This window comes from Hippoglossus hippoglossus, chromosome 1 (genome assembly GCF_009819705.1).
Source record: "Hippoglossus hippoglossus isolate fHipHip1 chromosome 1, fHipHip1.pri, whole genome shotgun sequence".
Classification (NCBI taxonomy): domain Eukaryota; kingdom Metazoa; phylum Chordata; class Actinopteri; order Pleuronectiformes; family Pleuronectidae; genus Hippoglossus; species Hippoglossus hippoglossus.
In genome coordinates, this window is record NC_047151.1 from 27,688,887 (window position 1) to 27,715,441 (window position 26,555).

Here is a 26,555-nt window from a genome sequence, read left to right on the forward strand (position 1 = left end):
TCAATGTTGGGCCTGTGGGAGGTCACGTGGGGTCAAAGCAGACAGCATGTGGTCCGACTGCCACCTCATTAACATTTAGATTAAGAGGAATTTGTATCTGTGGCGCCTTTTAGTGGAATTGTTGCCAATTTAGATTTATTTCCATCGTTATAGCATTTATGTGAGAAAAACCAGCTTGCAACGTTTTCATCTGTAAACCAAACTCATCCATTTGAGCTGAAGATATTTCCTGCAGATTCATTTGCTCATTTGTGATGCTGTGGTGCCCTCTAGTGTTGGAAAGCCATGGAGGCCTGTCACAGGCACACTGCTGCTCCGCTCTCATGGGGCAGATCCATAAGGGCAGAATATGGAGATTTGATTTAATTCAAGTCGTCTCCAGCCCGTCGCCCTCTGAACTTAGAATCTACATTCAGCACACTGTGACAGTTTTTAATATCCAAATTACGCGGCCCACCGATCAATGCTGCAGATAACTGACAAATTCAATATCCTCTCCTGTGATAGCGATCAAACAACAAATGCACCAGCTCGACTGGAGCCAACAGAACTGGGGAAAAAACAACAATGGGATAAAGGTTGTTTTGGTTACCTTCACCAGGGAGGTTGAATTTTGTCTGGCATCAGAATTACGCAAAAATTTGGAGGAAGGATGAAACGTGTGCTGAGAAAGAACCCATTCAATGTTGGCGTGGATCGAGACAAAGGTGCGGATCAGAGATTTCTTTATCACTTTCTTTTACATTGACATTCAGGGTGTTTGTCATTTTCACAGATTTCACAGGGAACAAAATCCTTCTTAAGGAACTCACGTCCATGAGATGTGTAGTTTGGTGCAGCTTGATAAAATTTAAGGGGCATTAGCGGAGGTATGAGCTCGACTGAGTAACATTCCAGTTTTATCTTTTTGTTTGTTTGGATAAATGTACGCAGGAATCCCAGGAAAGTGATACTGACACTGAGCAGATTATTCTGCAGAAACAAAGTACACTGAAGGAAATTGAAACTGAACAGGTGACACTTCCTGTTCGTCTGTCGACCAACTGTAGCACGGCAGGACGATTTTCTTCCCCAGACAAAAGGCCACAGCTCATTTTAAATCTGTACAACTTTATTGACGGTATCCTGCCACAGATCAGCCAAAAGAGTAAAACTTCAAGGTTTTCATCAACAACCAAAAGACTTAGAAAAGATTAAAAAGAGAAACACATGAGAACACAGTCAAAAACCATTAGCTGTCTCCATCTTGACGTACTGTCCTTATTGTCTACCTCTCGTGGACATCTGTTTTCTGTCTCTTCTTCTCTTTCTATCAAATTATCTCTCCTTCAGTCTCTGCTTCTTCCCCCCCCCACCAATGGCCGGCGGGGGCCGATCAGCTGTCTCGTCACCCACTGCGGTTCGCTTGCTCTTCTGCGGTTGGCCCTCGGTTACCATGGCGGCGACATTGGCTGTGGGTTCTGGAGGTAGGACATGACGACTGCTGAGATGGACAACCTGCAGACGGCACAGGGGAGAAGAACTCATCATGTAAAGTGTAAAAATACAGTCTGAAAAATCACCTTCCAAGAGTCGCTGAACAACTTGCTTAGTTTCTTGCTCAGAAATTAATTTAGTTGACACAGAAAATGTGTTATTTTGTATTGTGGTACCAGATTTCAGACACTTTCACAAAGGCTTCACTTTCCAGACCCGGAGTCTACCTTCATTTTTATATTCAGTTTTGTTTTTATCGTGTTTTAGACGAACAGTTCTGCTGCCTCTCCTTTTTTTACTTGTTTGCACTTTTGTTTGTGGAGTTTATCTCATTATTGCTTATGAGGCATAAAACACACTCCTGCTCTCTTCATTATTTAATTACATATTTTGATTACAAGCAATGAAGCATTGCAGCTAAGCTCAGGTTTGATTCGTTTTTAAGAATTCACCCCTGAGCCATGTGAAACCACTATAAGACTATTCACCCAAACTTAGGCAGGTTCACCTGATAACTCCAGTGACATACCAGCCCTCCACTGCTCCTTCATCCTGTGCACCCACTCACCTTTGTTTAATAACACAGGGAAACCTACATCATAACTTGGCTATTGACAAATGTCCTAAAACTGGCCTTGAACCAGCTCCTACGCACATGAGGCCGGTGCATTACGTTCATCGTCTGACATCCTTTGCTGAGCCAAACATTTTGTGTTACCAAACTGTGAGTGCATCGAGCTCGTCTTTAATACAACCTCATCTAGACGATGGAGCAGGAGGTTCTTTCCTTCATTGCAAATCTGTCTGCGAGGCCCTGGACAAGTGCCCCTGCTGTCGTACTCGTCCATAAGCAAATGGAAATGTACCAACTCTGGAGGTCACACAGTTAAAAGCTTTTGGACATTAGAGCTGGCTCATCTGAAGTCTCAATGGCAGACGCAAGCAAGGTCTGACCTACAGTATTAAAACTGCTAATTCAAGAATTAAATATAAAACACAGAGAACGAAATGTGCAATACACAGAGATAAAGATAAATATGTAAAGGAAAAGATCTGATGAACTAAAGTGATCCACTATTTTGTTATTGTAATTTTCTTTGAATCGTTTCTGTGGACAACACAACTTTGAAAGAACGATGATGTGATTTGACCAATTCTTCAAGTAGAAGAGATTCAAGAGGAAGTCAATAAAAAATAATATTGAATTATCTCCAAGGCAGTAGACAGCCAGCTCTTCATCCACAGAGCTGCACTCACTAATCTTAGATGTTCTCTGCTGATCTCGACGATACAAAGCTCCCAGTACAACACTGCTGGTAAAGAAAGGCGTGTTGTGCTGTGTACTGTGCTGAAGCTACAACACATAGATATGTAAGTTCAGAAAATAGTACACGAGTTTGAATATAGTGCACAGGGAAAACACTGAATATTCTGTGTATATGAACCTTTGACTGTATGTAAAGATGGAAGGCATGATGGCTCTCAAATGTAAGGACTGAGACGGACTCTGGATTGGTCGAGCATGTGTATCTGCAGGACCTTTCTACTGCTCCTCCATTCCCGATCAATACTATCCAGACTCTGGCTCCAAATTACGACATTTGATGCAAGACAGCAGCGTTTGAATCCGGTATATATGGCTTTGTTTCTGGATAGCGGAAGGAAGTGGAGGAGACGTGCCGTCCATCTTTATTTACAATCTCTGTATTGAACACTCACATGAAGCTGCTCATCATCTGCTTGGTGTCCTCTGAGCTTCGGGAGTTTGCAAAACTGATGAAAGAGCAGTAGACTGCGATCCAAGCGCACCACTTCAACTGAAACAAACATGGATAAGCTGTGTTAGCAAAGATGAAACAAAGCTTTACGTTGGAGAGAGATGAACACAGAGGTGAATTAACAGCACTGAATACATGTTACATGATTATCTTAAATTTGGTGTTTGTACATAGGCAAGCACATATGGATGCACAAGTTACTTAAGTAATTCAGCCCTGAAAGTCCTTCATGAACACTTGACATCCACACAGTACTTTGCTTGCTGGGGCCATTACTTTGTAAACCTGTAGTAAAACATTCAGTTCACTTCATGTCTTTCTGACACGAAAAAACATCTGGACGTCATTTCCAGTCTTTGCTTAATAAATCCTAAAAATATAAATGAATCAATAATTTATGATATTTAGAAAAGGGGCGATGTATAAACCCCAATCAGCCAATGCTAACGCTAATGCTTTTGTATACTGTATTAATGATATTTCATAATGACGTCATGCTGTTATATATACAATATGATGACGAATGATTGGTTAATCGAAATAAACTGCCTCGAATCTTATTGGTAATGTATTACTACGCTATACAACAGCATTTTCTGACTTCATGGTGACGTGCATATTCAGCTACGCAATGCGCACAGAGGAAAAAATGGATGCCAACGAGTAAGAATAGTTCTTTGTTGAGGGAAAGACAATTAATCAAATGATCTGGTATTGGACTGGGAGGAGGTCCCACTATCCAGCTGCTGTCTTCTCTTTGTTTCAATTTACTGTGACCTTTCTGCTGACCTTCATTCTTCCATCTGAAAGGTGCGTTTACCTTTAATCTTCTAAATGGAACAATTGGGCTGGACCAAGGTCTGGACACACAAACACACACGTGAATACAATCTGAGGGAGACGTGGGAGACGTGGGAGATGTGGGAGTCACAGAGGTGGAGTGTGAGGGTGTGTTCGTGTGAGAGTCACCTTGAGCATCAGCCCACACATGCTGAAGATCATGCCCAGCAGGTTCATGTAGTCAGGCGTGGGGTCTTCCAGTGTGGGGTTGGACTCGGTGCTGGGGGGCTTGTACCTGCAGCACCACAAGCGTATATATGAGCCAAACACATAATGTCGCAGGTAGGACACTCGTTGAGAGTACAACGTCATCTTATTGAGTCCATACAGTAAGGGCTGGGTGAAAACATGATCTACAACAGCCTCTAGGTTTCTGCAGAAGGTTCCCACGAGATGTCTGACCCTGGCTGCAGAATTATAACATATGAACATTTAACATAAACCATCACAACAATTAACAGTCAACTAAACACGAGGAAACTATCATGTGGTTGATTTAAAGGTTAAATCCTCCATCCGGGTCAGATGATCGCTAATCTCTTCAGGCATGGTCTGTGATGACGTTTAGCTCGTTAGCTCGTTAGCTTGTTAGCTAAACGCAGCTAATTCCACAAATTAACGCTGGATTTTCTTTATGAAACACGAACCTTAATATCTTATTTAGTCTCTTCGGGTCCGACATGTTGTTAGAGGTCATGGTATCCGACAGAAAACCTCCTGTTGTGGGTGAATCTGAGGTTTTAAACACCGGGGACTGCGAACAGCTGACAGGCCAGAGCGACAGGGCGGAAGTGGGGACAGCTATATCCGGTGGCTTTTAAGATAAAAGCGCTCTGCAGGGCAAAATATCTGATTTATATCTGAGGATTTTTACACAATAAGAGCTCCTTTTTGTATCATTATAATCAAACTAATTATTCCATATTTATCGTATTGCAATATAGTGTGGAAAAGTACTTCCTCAATATATCTGTACAAAATAAACTTTTTATTAGCTATAACTTTGTATTAGCTATATCAGCTATAGGTTTTTTTACGTTAACATATTTGAAATTGTTGCATTTGTTGAAATATACGAACTGTACTTTTTGGTTTTTGTTTGTTTTATTTTATATTTATAACATGTATTTTATTTTTATTTTATTTGTGTTTTTCACACGAGTTAAGACTTATTTCATTTTATTTTAATGTATTTTTAACTTTTCATTTATGTGAAATAAACTTTACGAAACCTAAATAAGGGGAAATGGGGTTTGAACCTTTATTCTGACAGGACTGCGTGAACCCAGCGTGCATTGCGCGAACTAGCAAACACATACATGGATCAAAGGAATGAAAGCAGATGATAAACTGAGGTTTGATTCCTTTCAATCATTTCAATATTAATAAATCATCTATTTATTAATCAGCAGTAGCATCGGGGGCATCATCCATGACGCTCCCACAATATTAACCCTGGTTTAGGTAAGTTAACTGAGTGTGTAGCACTAGTTAGCAGCTAACTGGGTAAACATCTGAACATGCTGGTTCTGTTTGAATCTACTGTTCAACCCATTTATACAAGAATCACACAAAGTGAAGTCACTCAGCTGGTTCCTCCAGCAGCTTCCACCTGAGTCCTGTTGAATTAACAAACAGTGCTGTCGTGTTGCTGTGGGGAGAAGTGATGCTAACCTAGCTAACAGGGGTTCAGAAGAGTTCCTACTGGGATGGAAGTCGTTGTGGTTTCTGACATGTGCATGTTGTGGTTTCTGGGGACCAGGCTGTGTCATGTCGTTCCCCCAGCCCAGACCTCAGGCTCCTCAGCTTCCTCAGCATCTCCTCAGGACCATCGACTGTCAGCAGGGAGCTGTCAGGGCGGTTCGCTTCAACGGTGAGAAACACTTCAACTCATCTCAGGAGGAAGAGGATTTAACATCAAGATGTGAAAGTCATTCTTAATCCTGCAAATGTCCCCAGTGTATATAGATGGATAGATTACAGTGATGTTTGGGATCTATGTTAGCTTTACACTGTTAAAGCAGAAAGACATAGAAACTTGTTTGCTGTTATTCACAAATAAACATTTGTTCATTTGTTGCTAGACAAAAGTAAATTGAGCATGTTCACTCAGGACTTATGGAAACACGACAAACCCATTTTCCCTATTTTAAGACATGTTATGGACAAATCCTTGAAGAAATGTTTGTCAGAAATGCTCGTAAAGAAATGGAGGATTCCAAGTCAGTGGTGCAAATGTAATTGTGGTCCTCATGAGCTCAATGCTCTTTGGCTTCCAGACAGTTGCCGGCTTTTCCCAGTTGGTAATCAGGCCTTTGTGTGAACCCTCCACGTCTCATTCACAATAGTTTACCCCTGTGTCCTGTCTCCCTGCTCAGCTGATGGGAACTACCTGCTGTCTTGTGGCAGTGACAAGTCTCTAAAGCTGTGGAGTGTGAGCGGAGGGACCCTGCTGAAGTCGTACAGCGGCCACGGATACGAGGTCCTGGACGCTGATGGGTGAGTTGATTTCACGACGTCCTCCACAGGACAGTTATTTTAGCGATATGGCACCAAGATGGCCGAATGAATGAGTGTAAACTGTAAAAACGTGAAGAAAGAAGAGAAACTGAATCACCGTGTGTTTTGTTTTCTTCCGCAGCTCATTTGACAACAGCTTCATTTGCACCTGCAGCTCAGACAAGACTGTGATCCTGTGGGACGTCGCCACGGGACAGGTCACACGCAAACTCAGAGGTCATGCCGGGGTCAGTTCAGCGGATTATAACTCTGTGTTTCCGTTTTTTGTAGAAGTATTTGTCCAGTTTTTTTTACATCACTCTCTGTTCCCAGAAAGTCAACTGTGTCCAGTTTAACGAGGAGGCAACTGTAATCTTGTCTGGTGAGTTTTCAATAAAAAGCCTCCGATCAATGAATGATTCACTATATATTGTTTTTAGCACAATGTGTAATATGAAATATATCTTACCAGTTGAACACTGAGGTGAGTTTTGTGGTCCGTATTTATTTTAAATTGTCAAGAGCTCATCAACACTAATACTGATCCTCAACTGATTCTAAATGTTTTTATATTTCCTGAGTAAAATATGTATTTGTTATGATGTGTGTGTGTGTGTTTCTTCATCCAGGGTCCATAGATGGGACAGTTCGGTGCTGGGACACCAGGTCCAGAAGATTTGAGCCCATCCAGGTTTTGGACGAGGCCACGGACGGCGTCAGCAGCCTGAAGGTGATGCAACACGAGCTGCTCACAGGGTGAGAAAGGCTTTTTGCATTTTGAATCAATCACAAATCAACAAACTGCTTCTCTCCTGCTGCAGCTTAAATTCTTAACTGGCAATAAACATGTTTCCCCAGTTTCATCACCCCTTCATTGTAGTTAGGCACAGACTTTAATAATTCACTATTCTGAAATCATCTTCTGTTCAGATCTGTGGACGGCAGAGTGAGGCGCTACGACCTGAGGATGGGTCAGCTGCACGTGGACTTCATCAACAGTCAGTCAACATGTTTTAAAGAAAATTACTTTCAGATGAAAAGTAGCAAGGATAGTAGGATCAGAGTAATAGAAGCGTTATTAAGTCTATAACACCGGGAAGTGACGTTATGTCACCAAGCAAAAACATCTGAAAATGTGAGCTGGTTATAAACATAATCTTAAACTTGTGTGTGTTCCAGGTCCCATCACGTGCGTTTGTTTCAGTCAAGACGGTCAGTGCACGCTGAGCTCCAGTTTGGATTCAACGGTCCGACTACTGGATAAGAGCACCGGGGAAATGTTGGGAGAGTGAGTGATGTTCAGTCTCGTTTCAAATGATAAAACATGGAAGACAGTATTAGAGCACATTCATCGAATTAACAAAACCCTTTGATAGAAAGTCTTCAAAACTACCAACTAAAACACTGCAGAGGCGACTCGACATCAATCTTGACACAGCTGCAATAAAACGAAAATTTAAAGATTAGAAAAGGTTCCTGGGAAGTTTACTGTCACATATAAATGTTGAGGCCTCGTTTCGTTTGTTTCTCTCAGGTTTACAGGACATAAGATGAAGGGCTACAAGCTGGACTGCTGTCTGTCCAGTAAAGACACACATGTCCTGAGCTGCTCTGAGGACGGACACGTCTACTTCTGGGACCTGGTGGAGGTCAGCATCCACCTTCATTTACTATCATAAGAGTAATTCACAGAACAGTGGACAGAATTTACTGACGACAGGGGAAAGCTAGAAATCTGTTGCTGAACAGAGCAGCAGCCTGTGGCCCATCTGTGTGACTCTATGGTAGAAAATAATGTGAATGTGATGATGCTCCACGTCCAGTTGAATCAAAGTCAATCCAAATCCGGTCAGACTGTATATTTGACACAGTTCGAGAAAGTACCTCTAATGTTTTTCCCGACTCTCTGACCTCCAGGGCTCTTTGACCTTGAAGCTGCTCGTGGGAGAAGCTGTGGTCCAGTCGCTGTCCTTCCACCCCACAGAGACGTGCCTCCTCACCGCCATGGAGGGGCGTGTCCAGGTGTGGGGGGCGGAGCCAGAGGAGACGGAGGAGGACGTGATGGACACATAGTCGGTGGACTTTCTGTTTCCAGTAACTAAAGGCTGAACTTTTGCTCACGGACCGAAACAGTACATGATCGGGATGTGAATCTAAGAGGGATTCGTTAGTCTTTGAGAAATAATCCAGGACTTAGATTTTTGTATCTTTGTATATTTTTAATAAAAAAAAAACTTGATTATAAACATTTTCCAAATTGTGTAATTTCTCTTTTCACTCGAAATGAACTGACCACAAATACTGATTCTTTCTGTACAGGTTGATGTTTATTAGGAACTTTACACACAATGAATGTAGAGATGAGCACATTACAAAATAAATTAATCAGCATGACGAGAGGACGACGTCAAATAAATAAATAACTTATCTTACATAAATACATTTTCTAAACTGTGGCTGGTTGATGAATACGTCTGAACTGTAAAGAACTTCACTCGGCTGCGTTCGTCAAACCAGACGTTGCGTCTACGCAGCTTCGTACATTTGATCTGCTCTATTTGTAACTTTCAAAATTGCTCTGAAGGTTTTAAATAAATACATGTGAGCTTATTTATAAAAACAATCAAGTAGTTTGTTGTAGCTTCATGTTTCTCTTCTGCTCTTAAGGCAGGTTAACATTCCTACTCTGAGGTTAAGATTCAGAGTAGGTTCAAACCAGCTGATATGAACAATACTTAAAGTACAAGTATTTACATTTGAAGAACACACGTCAATTTCATAATGTATTTTTTTGCTGGCGACAGATAAAGAAAAACCCTTTTCTCAAATGCAGAATGTTCATAAACTAAGAAAAGCTGCCTGATTCTTTTTTTATAGCTCGACTGTTATCAGAATAAAATTTAAATAAAGTAATTATTATCGTAGTGAGTCCCACAAGGCCACTCAACTTTTCAATAGAAAAACTGGATTCTTTCACCTAAATGTGACAATAGCTTAATTTTGTGCTCATTTCATAAGAAAAGGTTTCAGCTTCCTTCCATCATGAAGTTAAACTCTTCATTTACAGACATTACAAAAAAACCTGGCAGCAAACTTGTCCCCTCGGAATCGCTTTGTCGTCACAAGCTATCATACACACCTTCTTTCCTCCCCTCCGCCCTTTCAACGCCACCCTTCTCCCATCTACTCTCAGCCATCTAACCCACACAGCTGCAGCCGGCGGCCGACAGCTTCTCCACCTTGTGCCAGCGGTGCGAGTTGTCCAGGAAGGCCATGTCCTCGTGGTGGGTGGGCCTGCAGCAGGGCGTGTTGTGCCACTGCTCCCCGGGTGCCGGGTGGGGCAGCACCCCACTGAGCAGCAGGTTGGTGAGGGTGAGGTCGTGGTTGGAGCGAACCCGGGGACACGTCCCACTGCAGTACTTGAAGAGGACGGTCTCGTCCGAGTCGTAGCCGAGCCCGAGGTCCCGGACCTGCAGCAGGATGGAGCGCAGGCCGCACTGGGGGTCTAGAGTCGAGCGGCGTGAGCGGACTGGCATCGGGATGATGGGATTGGGCGATGGCTGGACTCCTGAAGCTTCTGTTTGTCTGTCTTCTTCAGACGGATATCCACTTCCTCTGTCTGCATTTGGAGACGTGTGTGGAGACGGTGTTTCCTGTGTCTGATCTAGAAAAGACAGAAAGAGTAATAGAAAATCAATAAACAATTTAAATACCAATTATTTAGACTTTCACAAAAAATAAAAAGCTTTTGAGGAGCAGACAATTAAAGTTAAATGTGATAGATTTCCAAGTCTAGACATAATATTTAACACACGGCTAGATTTTAGACAAAAGGTCATAGGTCATCACGACCCTCAGCCAGCACTTACCGATCAGTGACCCCATCCAGCGGCCCTCTCCCCTCTGGACGCAAAACAGAACCACAACCAGCTTCAGCAGGGACCTCATCGCTAGTCTTCTCCTCGTCTGCGCTGTCGCTCAGTGAACCAGACACGTGTTGGGTTTGTGTGTCTGCGGGTGCGAGTGATGCTTAAGATGCAGACGAGTCACGACCTCCAATATATAGCCCTCGGAGATAAAGGGGGGTGAAGGGATGAGACAGACGCTAACCCGTTACTTGCCAACAGACTATCTCACTCACCTGAGCCTGACAGGGAGCGTAGGAGGGCAGGCGGGCGCTTGACCCAGAATTTGTCCTGTTGGGATTATCTAATTGGTGTAAATCACTGGTTTATTGTTGAGTTTCTCCCAGATGTTTTTCCAGAGGATGTTGGCCAGTGGCACTATGGATTCCCTGAGGTTTCTTAAGAGCTGCTAAGGAGCGGACAATGATGTCACATAGATGATGCAGAGAAGTATGTGTGATGAATGAACCTGCAGATAGGAAGCGAGACAAGACGAGAGCGATAACGTTCAGAGGTGGAACTTTATCAATGTAAAAGAAAGAAGAGTCCATGTGGAATGTCTTAAAATAACAGGCCCCTGTTGTATTCTGTATTTGTCACTTTTCTCGTTCTAAACATCACAGCCGAGGAAAAGCAAAGCAAACAACCAAAATCTTTTTAGGGTCAAATGCCAGATAAGAAAGGGAGGTTATAACACAACATGGGCCTGTTTCAGCAGACATTCCACAATGGGTGACTCGTCTTGAGCTGGTCCATAAATTGAGGGATTTCATTAGCAATGTGAGGCTGACATGTAGAATATGTAGAATATGCATTATGTAACGGTTATAGGGCCCGAACAGATAGTCAGCCGGTGGAATTTGGATTTTGCAAGAAGAAGAGTGCATATTTGGACTGAGTTCCAGGCGCAGGTCAGGCACCTCAGTGCACCTTATTTAGCAAGTGATGCTGAAATGAACACAAATTCATTTGTGAGTAGCCAAGCATGTGAAATTTATTCGGGGCCTGTTTTAGGGAACATTTTGACATTTTGTTCTGGAGTGAAATGAAAGGAGCCACTGTTTATGTTATTTATGGCACCTGTGCTTTTCTGTTCAAAGGTATGATGAGTAAAAAAGAAAGTGAAAACTAGAGACGTAGAAAAGTGTTTTCAGAACGTCTGCGAGGTTTTTAAACGAGCATGAAATCCATCCCTCCGTTTTTAATACCTATCTATCCTTTGAGGGCCACGGGGGCTAGAACCAATCCCAGCTGACATTGGGCGAGAGGCGGAGTACACAGAGCCCACAAACTACAATCCACACTCAATTAAGAGTCGCCAATCAACTTAATGGACTGAAGGAGGAAGCCAGAGAAAACCCACACAGACGCAGTGGGAACATCTAAACTCCAACCGGCCGCCAGGTTCCAACCTGTGAACATTTGAGCCAGCTGTCAAAGTGAAATTGTCTGTTTTTATAAAGAGCTTTTCTGGTCTTGATGAAACTCAAAGCTCTTTACAGCTCGAACTGTGTTTTGTCATTCACCGACTCACACACACGTTCATACAGTGCATCACTTTCTCTATCACACTTTAATCACACAGCCGAAGCCATTTGGGCTTCAGTATCTTGGCACTTCGGGGGCTCCTGGGATCGGTCGTCCTCCAACCTGAAGGTCGGCCGTTCGATTCCCAGTCTTCCCCATCTGCATGCTGAAGTATCCTTGGGCAAGATGCTGAACCCTGAATGGCCCCTCATAGAAAAAGTGCTGCCTACGTGATGAAAGTGTGTGTGAATGGGTGAATGGCCAAACTGTACTGTAAAGCGCTTTGAGCCTTAAACAAGACTAGAGAAGCGTCTATATAAATACACTGTAACAAATTGCAACCCTACCAGGATGCTTTGTTATGAGAGGAGCAGTTAAGCTCAGTAACATCGCGCTAAAACTAGCATGCTAACGCTAGCGCGCTAAAACTAGCATGCTAGCGCGCTAGCTGGGTGAAATGGGATTGGGCCTAAATTGAACAGTCAGTGACTGCAGTTTCCCATTATAGTAGCTAAGTCGTGTTTTGAACATAGAGAGGTTGGGCATTCATCTTGTCTACTTTATGGTGGGGGGGGCAGTTGGCTGTGGAACCTACTGATCTGGGTATTCACAGTCTAACAGAGGTAGTCCAGGGCTCAAACTACATGTGTGTTAAGCAAGAAGATCTCCTTGATTATTGTCCATTAATGTGTACAAGCTGAATGGCACATCAGTGATTATATATCACCACTCCCTCCCAGATATATACTGACATGTCAGTACTGGGGGAGGACATCAGACAAGCTGTGTTGGTGGTGTTACCCAGCCTACCAGAGGACAAACTACAGTCCCAAGCATCGGAGTGGAATCCAGATCTGACCTGCAGTTCATCAGGGAGGAGGATCTCCCTGCCAACATCACACCTATCCAGTGTCGAGGCTTCTCAGCGATTGGCAAACCGAAGGTATGTCTTAGATTAATGTTTATAAAGCACTTCAAACAGAAAAGCTCATTTCATAAAATTAAAAGCTGTATATTGTGATCCACTATGCATGTTAATTTGCTAATTTATTTAGGCTAATGAATGCACAACAAATTATTTTACTGAAGGTTTTGGTTTTCATTTTTTGTAGTAGGAATGACCTGCTGTTTTTTCCCGCAGATCACTGATCATCTGTGAGCCAAATCGGCTGATACACTGCAATACCGTTTTTTTGTTTTGTTCTAGCTGGTATAACTTTTCAGGAAATCAGGAAATCTCCAACCAGAGGACCTGCTGCCTGAGGTTATGTTGATGCAACTATATCACTGCTGGTCAGCTCATGCAATCTTGTGAAGTTTTGCTTTTCATATTAAATGGGCAAATGATTATCTTGTCTTGAACAACCTGATGGATTCTGCTCCCTCTTTTAAAAGGAGCTGCCGGCGCAGATTTTTCATGAAGTTTCTTTTCGTGTGATTTTGTGATTTCAGATGTTTCGTTGGAATCAATCCAACCAAAGGCACCAAGACGGCAAAGCTGGTCGGCCAAAGAAGTGGGAAGGTGCGTGAAAACAAGAACAACTCTGTCAGTCCTCGCGTCTCTTCTCTCCTCAAGAGATTAATGGACTTTGAATGGTTTTGAGTGTAAGTCAAACATAAAGAATGAGGACTGTTCTCCTCCTCACTATGTGACTGGACATTGTTCTTCTCTTAACATTTTATTAGTATTTACATATTTTGCTGATATATTAAGATTTCCAAACACACTGAAAAAAGGTCTTTTTTTTTAGCTAGTTAGCTAAAAGTTAAATTATACCAAAAATGATGTGACCTTCTTCTTAATACATTTCTACCTCAGGTCCTGGTTTCAGATTGGGCCTTTAAGTCGAGTATGTTGTCAGTTTTAATAATGTTTGACTATGTTGAAACTCTGGTCAATGTGAATTCCACTGGGTGGCCGGTGTCCAAAGATGTATAATTTACGTTTAAGAGCTTTTCTGAAAAAAAGGACACCATGTTCTTAAAACGATGTGAAACTGTATTGAGTGTCAATAAAAGTTTTATTTTGTTGCAGCTCTGGCTCTGTTTTTATTTAACAGGTGAAAAGACTTTAGTGCAATGTAGATGAATTTTGGATAAACAGTATTCCTGGTCTCATTCAAAATACCTCACAGTATGCATAATTTGCAAAACTGCTAATGTAAAAAAATAACTAAAACAATTGTACAACATCATATTGTATTGTGAGGTATTAAAAGCTATTTATTGGCAACTTTAGTTGCCAGGTAACTTCTGTAATCTGAATAGAATACAAGGTAATGTTGTAAACTAGATTACAACATTAAAAAAAACAAACAAGAAATTGCTGTAATTTATATACAACAAAAAACTGTAAAACGTATCCTGTAATATACTGTAATTCTTTTTACAGTAATTAACAGTAATTTTACAGTACTTTATTGACAACTTTTTTGCCAGGTATTTACTGTTAATTCTACAGTCAATTCTTTACAGTGTACAGACCATTTACCATTCGGCAATACTGCACTAACCTATTTATCAAAATGTTACGGGCAGGAAATCAATTTGAATTCTGTACTTAATTTCGACATAAAGCACATTTCATACACAACAACAATTCACATAATAAACTAAAAACATAAAAAGAGACAAACATCGTATAAACATTACAATGCAAACTAGAATGGCACCAAACAGAGCGTGTGCCTCTCCCAAGGCCTCAACAGTCTCAGTCAAGCTGCACCAATGAGTCCATTCTTGGCCCGTGTCCCATCCTTCCACCAAGTTCCATGGAAATCCGTTCAGTAGTTTTTGTGTGATCCTGCAAAAACATCACATCTCAAACGTGAGTCAAAGAAATAATTTCAAAAGGTGAATAGAAGCAAAAGCAGTTGGGACAACAAATAGGCAAAGGAACTGATGCTTCAGTAAAAGATAAGTGACTCAAGCTGTTTGTATAATAATAAAAATACATAAAATCCAGTGAATAAAAACAGTTTTCATAACACAGAACATTAATTTCTCTGGGTTTTGTAAAGACCCAGCTCCTGGTTTCACTTACAGACAAGAGGAGTGTGTCCAGTGAGAATCGAGGTTTATTTATCACAGTTAAAAAGACCCATTTCTCATGTATTATAGCTCTGTTGATATGAATTAGAAAGGAATCATCTCCAGATCTTGAACTGATATCGGTGCAGATAATTTACTGCCAGGAATTCTCTCGAGGATTAAGTTTCTGCACTAAATTACTAATTTCCGATGAGAAACGGCCGTGTGTCTTTAAGCGAGTTCTTCCTCTGTTTAAGTCCAGGCCTCTCAATCAGTCTGATTCTAACTTTAGCGAATTTGTCCTTTTTTTACCATGTAAATGTTCACCGCCTTCATCCTCTTTCCTCAGAAGAAGTCCGTCTACAATAGAGATGCTTTTTTAAAATGAATGTTCATGTTCAACACACAATCTTGGTATTGTTCAGTATTAAAGCACCTGAGCTGCATGAGAGGGGATCCAGCGACTGAAGTCACAACTCCACCTGCACAGAAGTCGTTTCATTCCTGACGTTAAGGAACAGTGTGTGTTTCAAAGGGCTTTATGTTCAGGTGTCGTCACATGACCTGAAGAGGGAACTGGGAAAAGGGTCAAAGGTCAGTCGACAGCAGGAGAAAGATCGAGGCCGTTCACCTCAAACATCAGAGACCAACAGTGACACAGAAAAACACAGAAGACACGATGAAGTAAAAAGAATTGTTTTCTTAAGGAATAAAAACCAACGATCCCAGTAAAAAACTAGCTGAGACTGTTTACCTCCGACAAGGCCAACAGTCTATTCAAGAAAACTACATTCAAATTCACTAGATACAGATTTTGTTCTACACCAAATTTAACACAATTACAGATATTATTTTTCCTAGAGATCCATTAATTGCTCTCTAAGAAATCAATGAACATGTTGCAAAACAAACTATTTCACAATGTTGGAGAAAGAGAAAGAAAGTTCCTGGATCCACACCAAACATTTCTGACTTCTTCTCTGACCTGTATCTCTTCTGTAGTTTTTGCGTAATCCTGCGAAATAAAAGACAGAAAACATGAATATGCACATACTGCACATGTATTTGAATTATCTGTATTCCATGGACATGTTATACATGTACAATAGAATCTGGATTAAGGGGCATATTGCACAAGTACATTAAAAAAGTAAGAATGGAGGTTTACTGGGCACAAGGAGACCCCGGGGTCGACCCACAACTCTCTGGAAGGACAACATATCCCATCAGGCTTGGGAACATCTCGGGATCCCCCATCAAGAGCTGGACCCAAGCCCAGATAAACAGAAGACAATGGATTGATGGAATGCATTTTGTTATTGTATATAACGTTTCTATTTCTTAGTTACTTTGAATTCTTGTTTTATGTGCTTGGATTTTCCATGACAGGCTGTGAATTAATGCTTGGTGACCTTTGCAAAGTGAGATAAGACATTTATGAATGCATGAAATTGTGTGAAGCTTGAGTCGATGGCGTGAACAAGCTGACGTGTTTGATCTTAAGAACCTAAAAGTGGAGGTGAGGAGCCTGCTGAACTTCTCCTTCTCAGTTCTAACCGTACTTCTTTAAAACTCACTATAGGCAGAAATGTAAAAACAGAAAAGGGAAATAAATTAAACTAAACTCAAGCTTTGATTTTACTGGGTTGCTTATACAGTAGCTGCCACTGTGTAAATGCACACCCTCCTCTTCTCTGGAACTTTTTGTAAATACACGTTATTTACAATCTCTGCTCACGCAATTGAAACCCCACTCACGGAAAGCTTCCATTTCCCAGTAATTTGCATGGAAAGGGCAAAGGGCCCGACACATTCCTTCCACCTCTCGAGAGATGGGAGGTTGAGGGCCGAGTGAGAGGTGGAAAGACGGCGGGACAGCAGAAGAGGTGGTGGGAGAAACACAGCGGAGATAGAGCGATCCTGTTGGATGAGGGCCTGCAGAGCCAGTCTGGAATTCCGCGCCGTCAGACGACAGGAATGGAAAGAACGTGGCATCATTTTCTGTAAAAGAAGGGGAGGAAAAAGAAGAAAAGATGCAGAATGTTGACAACACTTCACACAGTTCAAACACGCCGACCGACACAGCCCCTCATTTGAAACAGGCACCATCAGATGTTACATTTCTTCCACCACTTTAGAGCTTAGATTCCCTACATGTTCTCAGATCTAATGACCTTTTAAACCTCTAACAATACTCAACAAATAATATAATCTCTATGTGCAAAGCAACAATTTGGGCCTAATGATCATGATACGAGACGTTAGACACACACAACCAGACCAAGAAACAAATTAAACAGGAGGACAATTTAAACTAATAATGTGGTATGAAGTCAGAGATGTCAGACGTGTAGGTGGGTGCAGGAGTGAGGAAGTGTCCAAGGTGACAGAGGAAAAAGAACCAGAACTAAGCTCCGATAGAGTGTTTAATAAAGCAGAGGGCGACTCCACTTGTTTTTTAACGTTTTCCTCAGGAGTTTATGTCTCAATCTCTAGTTTCAAGTCTTCTTCAATACAGCTGATGTTCATTTAGTAAATGATGATCCATTCAGAGTCATATAGACCATAAAGCACCGTATGCATTGGGGCGTGGATACCAGTGTGATTGACAGCTAGTAGTGTCCAATAGGTGCAGGTGTCGGTGGGCGTGCAGTGTCCTCACACTCAGGCAGGCTCCGCCCCCTGCTCCTCCAAACATGATAACTTCTGGTTTCAAAAAGCCAAGATGGCGCTGGACCAAATGTCCAACTGGCTTCAGAACAGAAGCTCACAAACCAGCAGGTGATGTCACCTGACTGATGACACTCGGCCACGCCCAACTCCAGGACCTGCAAGAAGCAGGCGGACAGGGTGGAGAGGGTCGTCACGGTGACCAGCTGTCTATGGGGCGTTTATCTCCAGATGATTTGGCGCCGATCAATCAATGAAGGTAACATTGACCCGACAATGATTTCCAATTATATGATTTCATATAGGTGAAGAAGTCAGAAAATGATGTCATATCATTGTTCAAAATGCATTTCTCCAGGTGTCTCTGCATCCCACAGGACTAGAGACGAGACGGAGTCATCAGGATGACATAGTTAAGAAATCCTTCCTATACAAAAAGGCTCGATTGACAGATTGTAGTGCAAACAGCTCACGCACAATATGATGTATCAACACTCTGATGCTTTTCTACCCAGTTTCTTTTGCCGCGGCAACAACTCAGCTTCTGGAGCTTCCGTGCCATGGATGGCTCCCTACGTGAACATCAGCATCATCTGGTGTCTAGTCTACTTTTTTTGTTCAAGACATCACAGACTTTTCAGGGTGGAATCCCTCCTCCCATCACTCTGTCTCCTCTGCATTCCTGCACGTTCAGCACATTTATTTCACCAAGCAGACATATGCATCAGAAACATATGTCGTTTATGATGCACCGCTTCCTCTGTGCCGACCTCCTGTTATCACGGAAACTAGATAAATCCCTGAGGCACATCATAACCTGAGCGTGGCAGTTGAAGTGAAAGACGATTGGGTTGAGGCTTCTACAACGGATTTTTTAACTTCATTAAAAGACGTGATTTAACTTTCTGCTCCTCGTCACATAACGACCACTTAAAAAAAACCTTATTATCTTACCTGTCGGGATGTTTTTCTTTCTGTTGAAGCGCTCACTGATAAGATGTGTTAGATTAACAGCAGCCCACAGACAGACAGACTGTAATGCTCAGGTATGACTCCAGACTGAGCTAAATGTAGCCTGAGTTAATGCCACAACTGATAAGCAGAGGTAAAAATAGAGCAGAAAAGTTATGGAGCGGTTAAGGTATGAGACTGTGAGATCTAAAGTTCAAATGAAGACTTATAAATGAGAAACTAATCAAACTAAATGGGGGAAAAAGCAGTGATAGTTTTATCCCAAAATGTTTTCAACTGAAGCGTTAGAGACACGATTTGAAGCAGCGTCACCAAATCTGAGCTTGTTCCCAGAAATGACCTGTGGCCACGCAGGAAGCAAATGACGACCGGACGGTACATGTCACTTTGGGACTGTGTGGATACTAATTGGACGGGTTCTGCTACACATTCCTGGGTGAGCTGGTCAGACAGTCAGTCCATGTAGGGATCGTCTGAGCCGAGCGAGAGGGCCAGGAATGCAGGGAAGCAGCCCTCCAGTAACTGGAAATATTCAGAGAGGATTTAGCCTCGGAATCTCGAGCTCGCACACAGGGTCTGTGTCCGCTCCTGCTGACGCTGTAAATCTGCAGCTCAGAGCCGAGATGCTCCGCCGAGTGTGATCATGGCTGAGGAATCTGCAGGTTTTCATTGGAAACCCAACCTGTGAACGCCGCTGGTTTCACTGACAGCTACACACCCCTGCTCTGGCTGGAGATCTGTGACATCAGCCTGGAGACTCCTGGACCATGATGACATAAGACTGAGAAACACATCGATCACATGGCCAAATGTATGCGGACACCGGGCGGGATGTGGAAACCTGAACATACTTGGGACATGTGATTCCAAAAGATTGTGCATTAACCAAATAGTAACCTCCATGGCTGTGAGATGAATGGTGCATATGTGGTTGTATTGTTCTTAGATGCACATACTTTGTTCATCGTCCACATTGTGTTGCTTTAATAAGCACATTTGTTAAACCTGCATTACAGAAAGTTTCCTTCCTTCTTGGTTTTGCATGGTGCCATATTATTTTGATTGATAAAATAGATTTGAAAAATTACTTCCGTTTGTGTATCAGTACTTTTTGACCATGTTCAGCACATTTTAACAATACCGCTATAACACCGGTAAACGTAATAATAAAGGTCACCATAATCATGACGCATAATCTTCACACCGTTTCATCTCTAACCAGCAACCAACAAGGTCTGTGTGGTTCTTTCTTCAGAACACACTCAGTTTCTTACACAATCTTGTCCCGATACTTGTAGTATTTTATGATTAGTGATACTTATACTAATAAGTTTAACATAACAAGCTGCACCACATTCCTCATTTAAAACACGAGACTGGTCTTCTGATATCGACCCCTCAAACATGACACAGCCTAAAATTAAGACTATTGTTGATATTATACTTTCCTCGTAACATTACAAATGTATTTTTAAAATCTGATGGGTTTTTTTTGCTATTAAATGGCCCCAATACCCAAAGAAGATAACATGTAATAGACGATTAAAAACTGTATCAGTCAGGATCTAGAAATCCAAAGCCACATGTCAGTTTCTCCCACAGAAAGAGTTTTGTTAGTTTTTTGTGTTTGTGTGATGTTGAAATAATTCAGCAAAACTTTTTGGTACAAGAGTTGCCAAGTAAAAGCTGCTTCTAATGTTAACTTAAATGTTCTTCACTTGCAAACTTTACGTGTAACTCTCACAAGCTCCTAAGACCACTTGTCGGCCAATAGAGACATTTTCATGATTAACGTACGTGTTTGAAATGATCTGCCTGTCAAACCAGATCCTTTTCTTTGCTCTTCGTTCACATGCAAATATGGAAAAAGGTTTTTTACGTTTCTTTAAACACTGAACATAAATACAACGCGTCGTGATTTTACCACATTCCAACTTCACCTCAACACACAAATTGAAACCAACAACTTCACAACTCGGGATGAGGAACCTTCGGAGTGAATACACACAGTTTGTTTACAGCTCCAATGATGAATAAATCTATTCTCACTTGCGCTCTTAGAGACTCACTACAGGATATTACATTTGGGATCACCCATCTAAAAAGGACAACATAAAAAAAGGGAAACTCGTTCCATTCACAAGATTTATTTCTTCTTCTGGAAAGTTTGATTTTTGTGTTGAAAGCAAAACAAATTGTATACAAAATATACTCTTAAATACAAATGACAGATATATTGATGTTATGAATAAACATTCATAGAGGAACAATAGTTGCCACCACACAGAGGGACGGATCACCTGGACCAGACACATTCCTGCATGAAGACCTCAAGTTTATACTCAATTCATTTTTTTTAGAAAGAGCATTAACAGAAGTACTTGTACACAAACACTCATACAGAGACGCAGACACTCACTCAAACCTAATACAACGGGTAAGAAATTACATTATAAAGGTTGTCTGTTCACATTCTGGTGTGAACTCCCAAGTCTACACTGATAAAGGAGTAGTCAGGGCACTGGTGAGTCCATGTGTGTCCACCACAGCCGGGCTGTACAGCAGGGACGCATCCTGCAGGAGGGACACCAGCTCCACCGGGCCGGGCGGATCACAGCTTTTCTCAGCTGACCCTCTGGAGCCCGATTCAGGCTCCTGAAGCTTCTTTGCTTCTGTGTAACCACTCAACTTGGAAGCAAGAGATCTTCTGGGTTTGGATTTCCTCGGCTTCTTCAGCTTCCTCCTCTCCGGGTCGTGTGCAACGCTGTGGCGCTGGAGACTCTGCTTCATGGCGAAGGTCTTCCCGCAGCCCGGGTGCGTGCAGGCGAAGGGCTGCAGCTCCTCGTGGAAGGAGTTGATGTGGCTCTGCAGGTTGAAGATCTGGCTGAACGACCTGTCGCAGCCGTCCCTGGGGCACTTGAAGACGAGCCGCACGTCAGAGTGGACGCGCTGATGCTGCTGCAGGAACCACGAGTCCCTGAACACCTTGCTGCACTGCTCACACCTCAGGACGGGCCTGTGCTGCTCCTTCCTGTGCTTCAGGTGCTCGGTCCAGGTCTTGGCCCTGAAGCTGCAGCCCTCCTCCTCGCAGGCGTAACCTCTGTGCACCTTCTCGTGGCGCTTCAGCTTGCTGGGGAAGGTGAATCGCATGTGGCAGCCTTCATACGTGCACTGGTAGGGGGGCAGCTGCGTGTGCTGCTCACACACGTGGGACTTCAGCTGCTTGTTCTTCCTGAACTCGAGCCCGCAGCCCTCGAACCTGCACACGTAGGTCTTCTGCTCCTGGCTGTGCACGCGGCTCGTGTGCCTGGTGCGGTTGCAGTTGGTGGTGAAGGCCTGGGAGCAGCCGGGCACGGGGCAGGGGAACGGTCTGTCCCCGCTGTGGCTGAGCTGGTGCCGGAGCAGGTGGTGCTGGGTGCAGAAGGACTTACCGCAGCCGTCCCGCTCGCACGCGTACGGCCTCACTCCCGTGTGTTTACACAAGTGCGCGTCCAGCTTCCACTGTTTGTTATAGGCGGCGGAGCAGGCGGGGAACGAGCAGATGAAGCGTTTGTGCGGCTGCGGGTTCGACTCCATGTCAGCGGCATTGACAGATAATCAATAACAGATGGATCGATGTGTTTCTCTTCCTACTGCCCTGTGACGCTTCCGCTCCCCGCACGTTGTCCGTCTGACGCCGGCACTTCCTGCTACAACTTCACCCGACTTCCGGAACGTAAATATGACGTTTTATTACCCATCGGCCCTTGCGTGTGGTTGTTAGCAGTTTGTGCAGCTTCAGGAGAATTTGTAAGAATTTTGTTTGCTAATTTTTTTTACTTAAAAAAATAAAATTGACAGTCGCGTATTTGAATTGAATTAACAGTTCGTATGTCCAGTTGTTGTGTCGTGTCGCATTCACACGCACGAGGAGGAGGCTAACGTTACAGCGCAAGCTAGCTCCTGCTAATGTTAGCTCGCTATGCTAGCTACGATGCAACTCACGACAAACTCTGCGAAAGAAATCTGACGATTTGAATTTGTTAAAGAAAACGTGAAACTATGTCAGCGCTTAAAATCAATTAACACTTTACTCACCCGTCAGATGTGAGAGAGTTCAACTTAGTGTTCGTTAGCTACAGAGAACTAACGTTGTTGTTGTGAGTAGACAGACAGACAGGTAGACAGACAGGTAGATAAATAGACAGACAGACAGGTAGATAGGCAGATAAATAGATAGACAGACAGGTAGATAGATAGATAGACAGACAGACAGACAGGTAGATAGGCAGATAAATAGATAGACAGACAGATATTGACAGTACAATATTTGAAGTATAAGGTGATTGAAAGACACAAGTAACCGAGGCAAAGTATTGAAGCCAAATATAAATACAGATTTAAAGATATATAACTGAAGCTATACACAGTTGTGCATGAGACTAAGACTAACTATATGAGTCTTGTCTTTGTCTGTATATATTTCAGTTCTTGGCTGGAGCGACTGCAGTGAAACCTAATTTACTCCTGGAGATCAAACAATTATGTTTGCCTCTGATTCTGAAATGTGACAGTATGTGGTCAGTGACTCGACTTCTTTCTATCTGCCGACAGAAACGTGAATCCTTCTCTTGGGGTGCGGACACGCAGGCGTCACCATGGTGAGCCACGATCTCCACGTGCTTCTGGAGAGATATAATGAATCACAAGGATTAATGATTAAATACTCAACTTCTAATGCTCTGCTGTTTTTCTGTCTTGTCTTTTGAAAGGGTGAGAGAAAAGGAACCAACAAATACTACCCTCCAGATTTTGACCCGGCCAAGGTGTGCATGATCATACAGTAACACAGTGTGTGTCTGTGTCTTTAATTTAACTTTGTGTGTAGATACTGATTGTCCACCATTCTTTGACTTTAGCATGGATCACTCAACGGCTACCATAAAACCCATGCTCTCAGGGAGAGGGCCAGGAAGCTGTCTCAGGGCATTCTCATCATCAGGTTAGTACACGCGTATATACAGGTAAAGTGTTGTCACATGCACACGTAGATGTACATATACAACATATATACGTGTTAACAGATATTTGTTATCAGGTTTGTTAGTGTTTAACATCTTCAGAGGACTTATTTAAAGAAGTAATTTACTGGTACAAGATCTACTGTGCAATTGAACCTTCAGGTGATTCTTTAGAACCATAAATATCTATGTTGATGATAAAAGCGAATTTAGAGTCGACTGATGAATATAAGTGTGTATTTCTTTTATTTCAATAAACATGAGGAGAAGAAACTTCAATTAATCTCCATCATTAGTTTGATGTATTATTAAGCACATAATGTCAGACTGCAAAAGATAATGACAGGAGGTAAATTCACTTTGAATCTTTATCAGAGTTGTCGTCTATACCAAACCCAACTGTGTACTTTTAGGTTTGAGATGCCCTACAACATCTGGTGTGAAGGCTGCAAGAATCACATTGGCATGGGTAAGTGTGGAGACAAACATTTTGTGCGGCTTAGTATCACCAGCTGTCTTCATATCCATAACCCTGATGTTGTGTTGGTACAGGGGTCCGTTACAATGCAGAGAAGAAGAAAGTGGGGAACTACTACACCACGCCAATCTACAGGTAACCACAGACAGACTGGGTCGGCTGCTGAATCCTGTGTTATGCTCCAGTTATTCTCCAGTTGACAGAACCTCGTTAAACATCAGAAAATCATAATAAACCTCTCTGACAAAGGGACTGAACAACTTTTGATGTTTACAAAACCAGGTTCAGGATGAAGTGCCACCTGTGTGTCAACTACATTGAGATGCAGACTGACCCGGCGACCTGCGACTACCTGATAATGAGCGGAGCAAACAGGAAAGAGGAGCGCTGGGACATGGCAGAAAATGAGCAGATCCTCACCACAGGTCAGGGCTGCAGATTTTAAGACTTTTCTTTTGAGGGATGACACTGTCTTTCACAAGGACACAGCCTTCCTGCTTTTCTTTCCTCTGCTCGTTCTCTGCCCCTCATCTACTCTCTCTCCTGTCTCACTGTGCAGAGCGAGCAGAGAAGGAGAAGCTGGAGACAGATGCTATGTTCAAGCTGGATCATGGTGGAAAAGACAAAGAGAAGCTGAAAAAGGCTCTGCCCTCCCTGTCTGAGATCCAGGACCACCAGTCTGGCTGGAGGGACGACTTCCAGCTCAACAGCACTCTTCGCACGAAGTTCAGAGTAAGATATTTACTTCTAACGTTATTCCTGTGAACATATGGAGAAGTTCATGCAAAGAGTTCAACTCATTTTCTGTCCAATTAACAACCATAAAATGAGTCATAGCAGGACTTGAAATACCGATGTTCTGCCAGTTATGTCACTTAACTCATGTCTCTGCTTTGAACATTGTTGCAGACCCAGAAGAGAGTTCTGGCCGAGCAGGAGGAGAAGGACAATGCTGTGAGGATGAGGACAAACCTGTCCATCCCACTGCTGCCAGAGAAGGAGGAGGACAAGAAACTGGCTGCTCTACTCACCTACCAGGCCCCCGACTGTAAGCAACACACACTTTGGTTGAACAAGCGTCTTGGGACTTATTCTCTTATTGCCCGGTGGGAAAATGTCCACACCCCATGAATCCCTAAATTCAACTCACACCAAATGTCACACACTCGCAGATATCAGTCCTTTAAATATGGCTTTTTTCCATCAAGGTCCATGAATTAGTCTTCACCAAGTTTCGTGGTAATTCGTACAGTAATTTCCGCGTAATCCTGCCGACTATCAAACAAACAAATAGAATGGGATGAAAACGTTACAATACACAGTAGATTAACTTCATGTAAACAGAAAGACATCCTCAATCAGCACAAAGAATCAGATCAAACTCCTCGTTGTCCCATGGCCTAGTTTACCACATGCAATTTCACAGAGCAAACCTTGAATTCTATTTAATGGAACTCTTTTCTGTCCCCTATCAGCCTATGAGGACAAGAAGCACAGCAAGCGGAAAGAGATCTCCTCCCGTTCATGGTTCAACTCCACCACAGCCACACCAGGGACGGCTTCAGGCAGTCTGATCCAAAAGCTGGTCCTGCAGGGGAGAGAAGCAAAGGTGGCCAAAGCCCTCAGCTCCTCCCCCACCCAGCTGATCATAAAACGGCCAGGAGGAAATAGCATCAAAACCGAACCCCGTGCCACCGTCACCCGCAGGAAGTCAGACCCTGAAGTCGACACATGTGTTGGTGAGGTTGCTCAGACAAAATGTGAGCACCCAGAGTCAGTTGTTAGACCCACACGAGCGGGTCAGGAAGCAGCAGAGACGAACGACAGAGTTAAAACCACAGAGGAAGTGGATGGAGGACTGATGAACGCAGAGGACTTTGAGAAAGAGAAGGACAGAAGCAGAGGACCAGTCACATCCCTGGTGGCCGACTACAGCGATTCAGATTCAGACCCTGGACAATGAGGCTGCTCCTCACTGAAGTGTTCAACAGGACAATGGAGGCCACATCGTGTTATTTTGATATAATTTATATTTTCACTTTCACTCGTCAGTCTGGTTGTACGAAACATCTGGAATCAAAATGTCTTTTAAAGCATAAAAGGTTTTCAAAATGTACAAGTGTCGTGTGACATTTAAGTTTCTTCGAAATGTTTAAGGTGTTTTATTGCAGAGATTCTCAATTAAAACATGATGAGAAATATTCCAGGGTTCCTCTCATGTATGTCCCTCGGAATAATTTGACTATTAGTTTACACTTCTACTTAATTGTTTACGACAGAATGACACCAGAGAAATTAGAAAGATATTATACATGTACTAGTTTCTTATATTTTCACTATGTCAGAACAGAATACTCATATATCACTATAATCTTAATGG

The 26,555-nt window shown here is 42.7% G+C and overlaps 6 protein-coding genes across 8 annotated transcripts in view; 3 read left to right on the forward strand and 3 right to left on the reverse strand.

The window, feature by feature from the left end:
- LOC117754516 (hemicentin-2-like) overlaps positions 1 to 26,555 on the forward strand; it is a 541,775-nt gene that overhangs the window by 384,770 nt on the left and 130,450 nt on the right. The window lies entirely within an intron of this gene.
- Positions 1,094 to 4,898, reverse strand: wdr83os (WD repeat domain 83 opposite strand). Its single transcript, XM_034579657.1, has 4 exons — positions 4,742 to 4,898; positions 4,224 to 4,329; positions 3,196 to 3,293; positions 1,094 to 1,497 (listed from the first exon to the last, which is right to left on the reverse strand). Exons 1-4 carry the CDS (start codon positions 4,789 to 4,791, stop codon positions 1,431 to 1,433), a joined length of 321 nt encoding a protein of 106 aa, XP_034435548.1. The 5' UTR covers positions 4,792 to 4,898; the 3' UTR covers positions 1,094 to 1,430.
- Positions 5,380 to 13,125, forward strand: wdr83 (WD repeat domain containing 83). Its single transcript, XM_034578302.1, has 11 exons — positions 5,380 to 5,558; positions 5,849 to 5,967; positions 6,473 to 6,593; positions 6,736 to 6,841; positions 6,927 to 6,975; positions 7,223 to 7,349; positions 7,524 to 7,591; positions 7,773 to 7,881; positions 8,128 to 8,242; positions 8,511 to 8,680; positions 13,115 to 13,125. The coding sequence occupies exons 2-10, from the start codon at positions 5,865 to 5,867 to the stop codon at positions 8,664 to 8,666; spliced, it is 954 nt and encodes a 317-aa protein (XP_034434193.1). The 5' UTR covers positions 5,380 to 5,558; positions 5,849 to 5,864; the 3' UTR covers positions 8,667 to 8,680; positions 13,115 to 13,125.
- On the reverse strand, positions 9,791 to 10,541 carry LOC117757710 (persephin). The gene is made up of 2 exons (XM_034579129.1): positions 10,463 to 10,541; positions 9,791 to 10,257 (listed from the first exon to the last, which is right to left on the reverse strand). The coding sequence occupies exons 1-2, from the start codon at positions 10,539 to 10,541 to the stop codon at positions 9,791 to 9,793; spliced, it is 546 nt and encodes a 181-aa protein (XP_034435020.1).
- Positions 21,037 to 22,302, reverse strand: LOC117757157 (transcription factor IIIA-like). Its single transcript, XM_034578044.1, has one exon. The coding sequence runs from the start codon at positions 22,271 to 22,273 to the stop codon at positions 21,191 to 21,193; it is 1,083 nt and encodes a 360-aa protein (XP_034433935.1). The 5' UTR covers positions 22,274 to 22,302; the 3' UTR covers positions 21,037 to 21,190.
- ccdc130 (coiled-coil domain containing 130) lies at positions 22,429 to 26,377 on the forward strand. Of its 3 annotated transcripts, none has more exons than XM_034577800.1 (11): positions 22,429 to 22,486; positions 23,291 to 23,337; positions 23,449 to 23,502; positions 23,596 to 23,678; positions 24,111 to 24,166; positions 24,250 to 24,310; positions 24,458 to 24,600; positions 24,735 to 24,907; positions 25,085 to 25,223; positions 25,651 to 25,962; positions 26,011 to 26,234. In XM_034577800.1, exons 2-11 carry the CDS (start codon positions 23,335 to 23,337, stop codon positions 26,136 to 26,138), a joined length of 1,152 nt encoding a protein of 383 aa, XP_034433691.1. In that variant the 5' UTR covers positions 22,429 to 22,486; positions 23,291 to 23,334; the 3' UTR covers positions 26,139 to 26,234. The 3 variants fall into 3 exon arrangements, with proteins under 3 accessions (XP_034433691.1, XP_034433608.1, XP_034433521.1); XM_034577717.1 differs by having other exon boundaries at positions 25,651 to 25,956; positions 26,005 to 26,234; XM_034577630.1 differs by having other exon boundaries at positions 25,651 to 26,377.

Coding starts and splice junctions, on each gene's coding strand:
- wdr83os (XM_034579657.1), bottom strand. CDS start 4,791: ATGACCTCTAACAACATGTCGGACCCGAAGAGACTAAATAAGATATTA. Junction 4,330..4,741: donor AGACTAAATAAGATATTAAG/GTTCGTGTTTCA, acceptor GTGGTGCTGCAG/GTACAAGCCCCCCAGCACCG. Junction 3,294..4,223: donor TGTGTGGGCTGATGCTCAAG/GTGACTCTCACA, acceptor TGTTTGTTTCAG/TTGAAGTGGTGCGCTTGGAT.
- wdr83 (XM_034578302.1), top strand. CDS start 5,865: ATGTCGTTCCCCCAGCCCAGACCTCAGGCTCCTCAGCTTCCTCAGCAT. Junction 7,350..7,523: donor CAACACGAGCTGCTCACAGG/GTGAGAAAGGCT, acceptor TCTTCTGTTCAG/ATCTGTGGACGGCAGAGTGA. Junction 7,882..8,127: donor ACCGGGGAAATGTTGGGAGA/GTGAGTGATGTT, acceptor TGTTTCTCTCAG/GTTTACAGGACATAAGATGA.
- LOC117757710 (XM_034579129.1), bottom strand. CDS start 10,541: ATGAGGTCCCTGCTGAAGCTGGTTGTGGTTCTGTTTTGCGTCCAGAGG. Junction 10,258..10,462: donor CTGGATGGGGTCACTGATCG/GTAAGTGCTGGC, acceptor TGTCTTTTCTAG/ATCAGACACAGGAAACACCG.
- LOC117757157 (XM_034578044.1), bottom strand. CDS start 22,273: ATGGAGTCGAACCCGCAGCCGCACAAACGCTTCATCTGCTCGTTCCCC.
- ccdc130 (XM_034577630.1), top strand. Junction 23,503..23,595: donor CAGATTTTGACCCGGCCAAG/GTGTGCATGATC, acceptor CTTTGACTTTAG/CATGGATCACTCAACGGCTA. Junction 23,679..24,110: donor CAGGGCATTCTCATCATCAG/GTTAGTACACGC, acceptor GTGTACTTTTAG/GTTTGAGATGCCCTACAACA.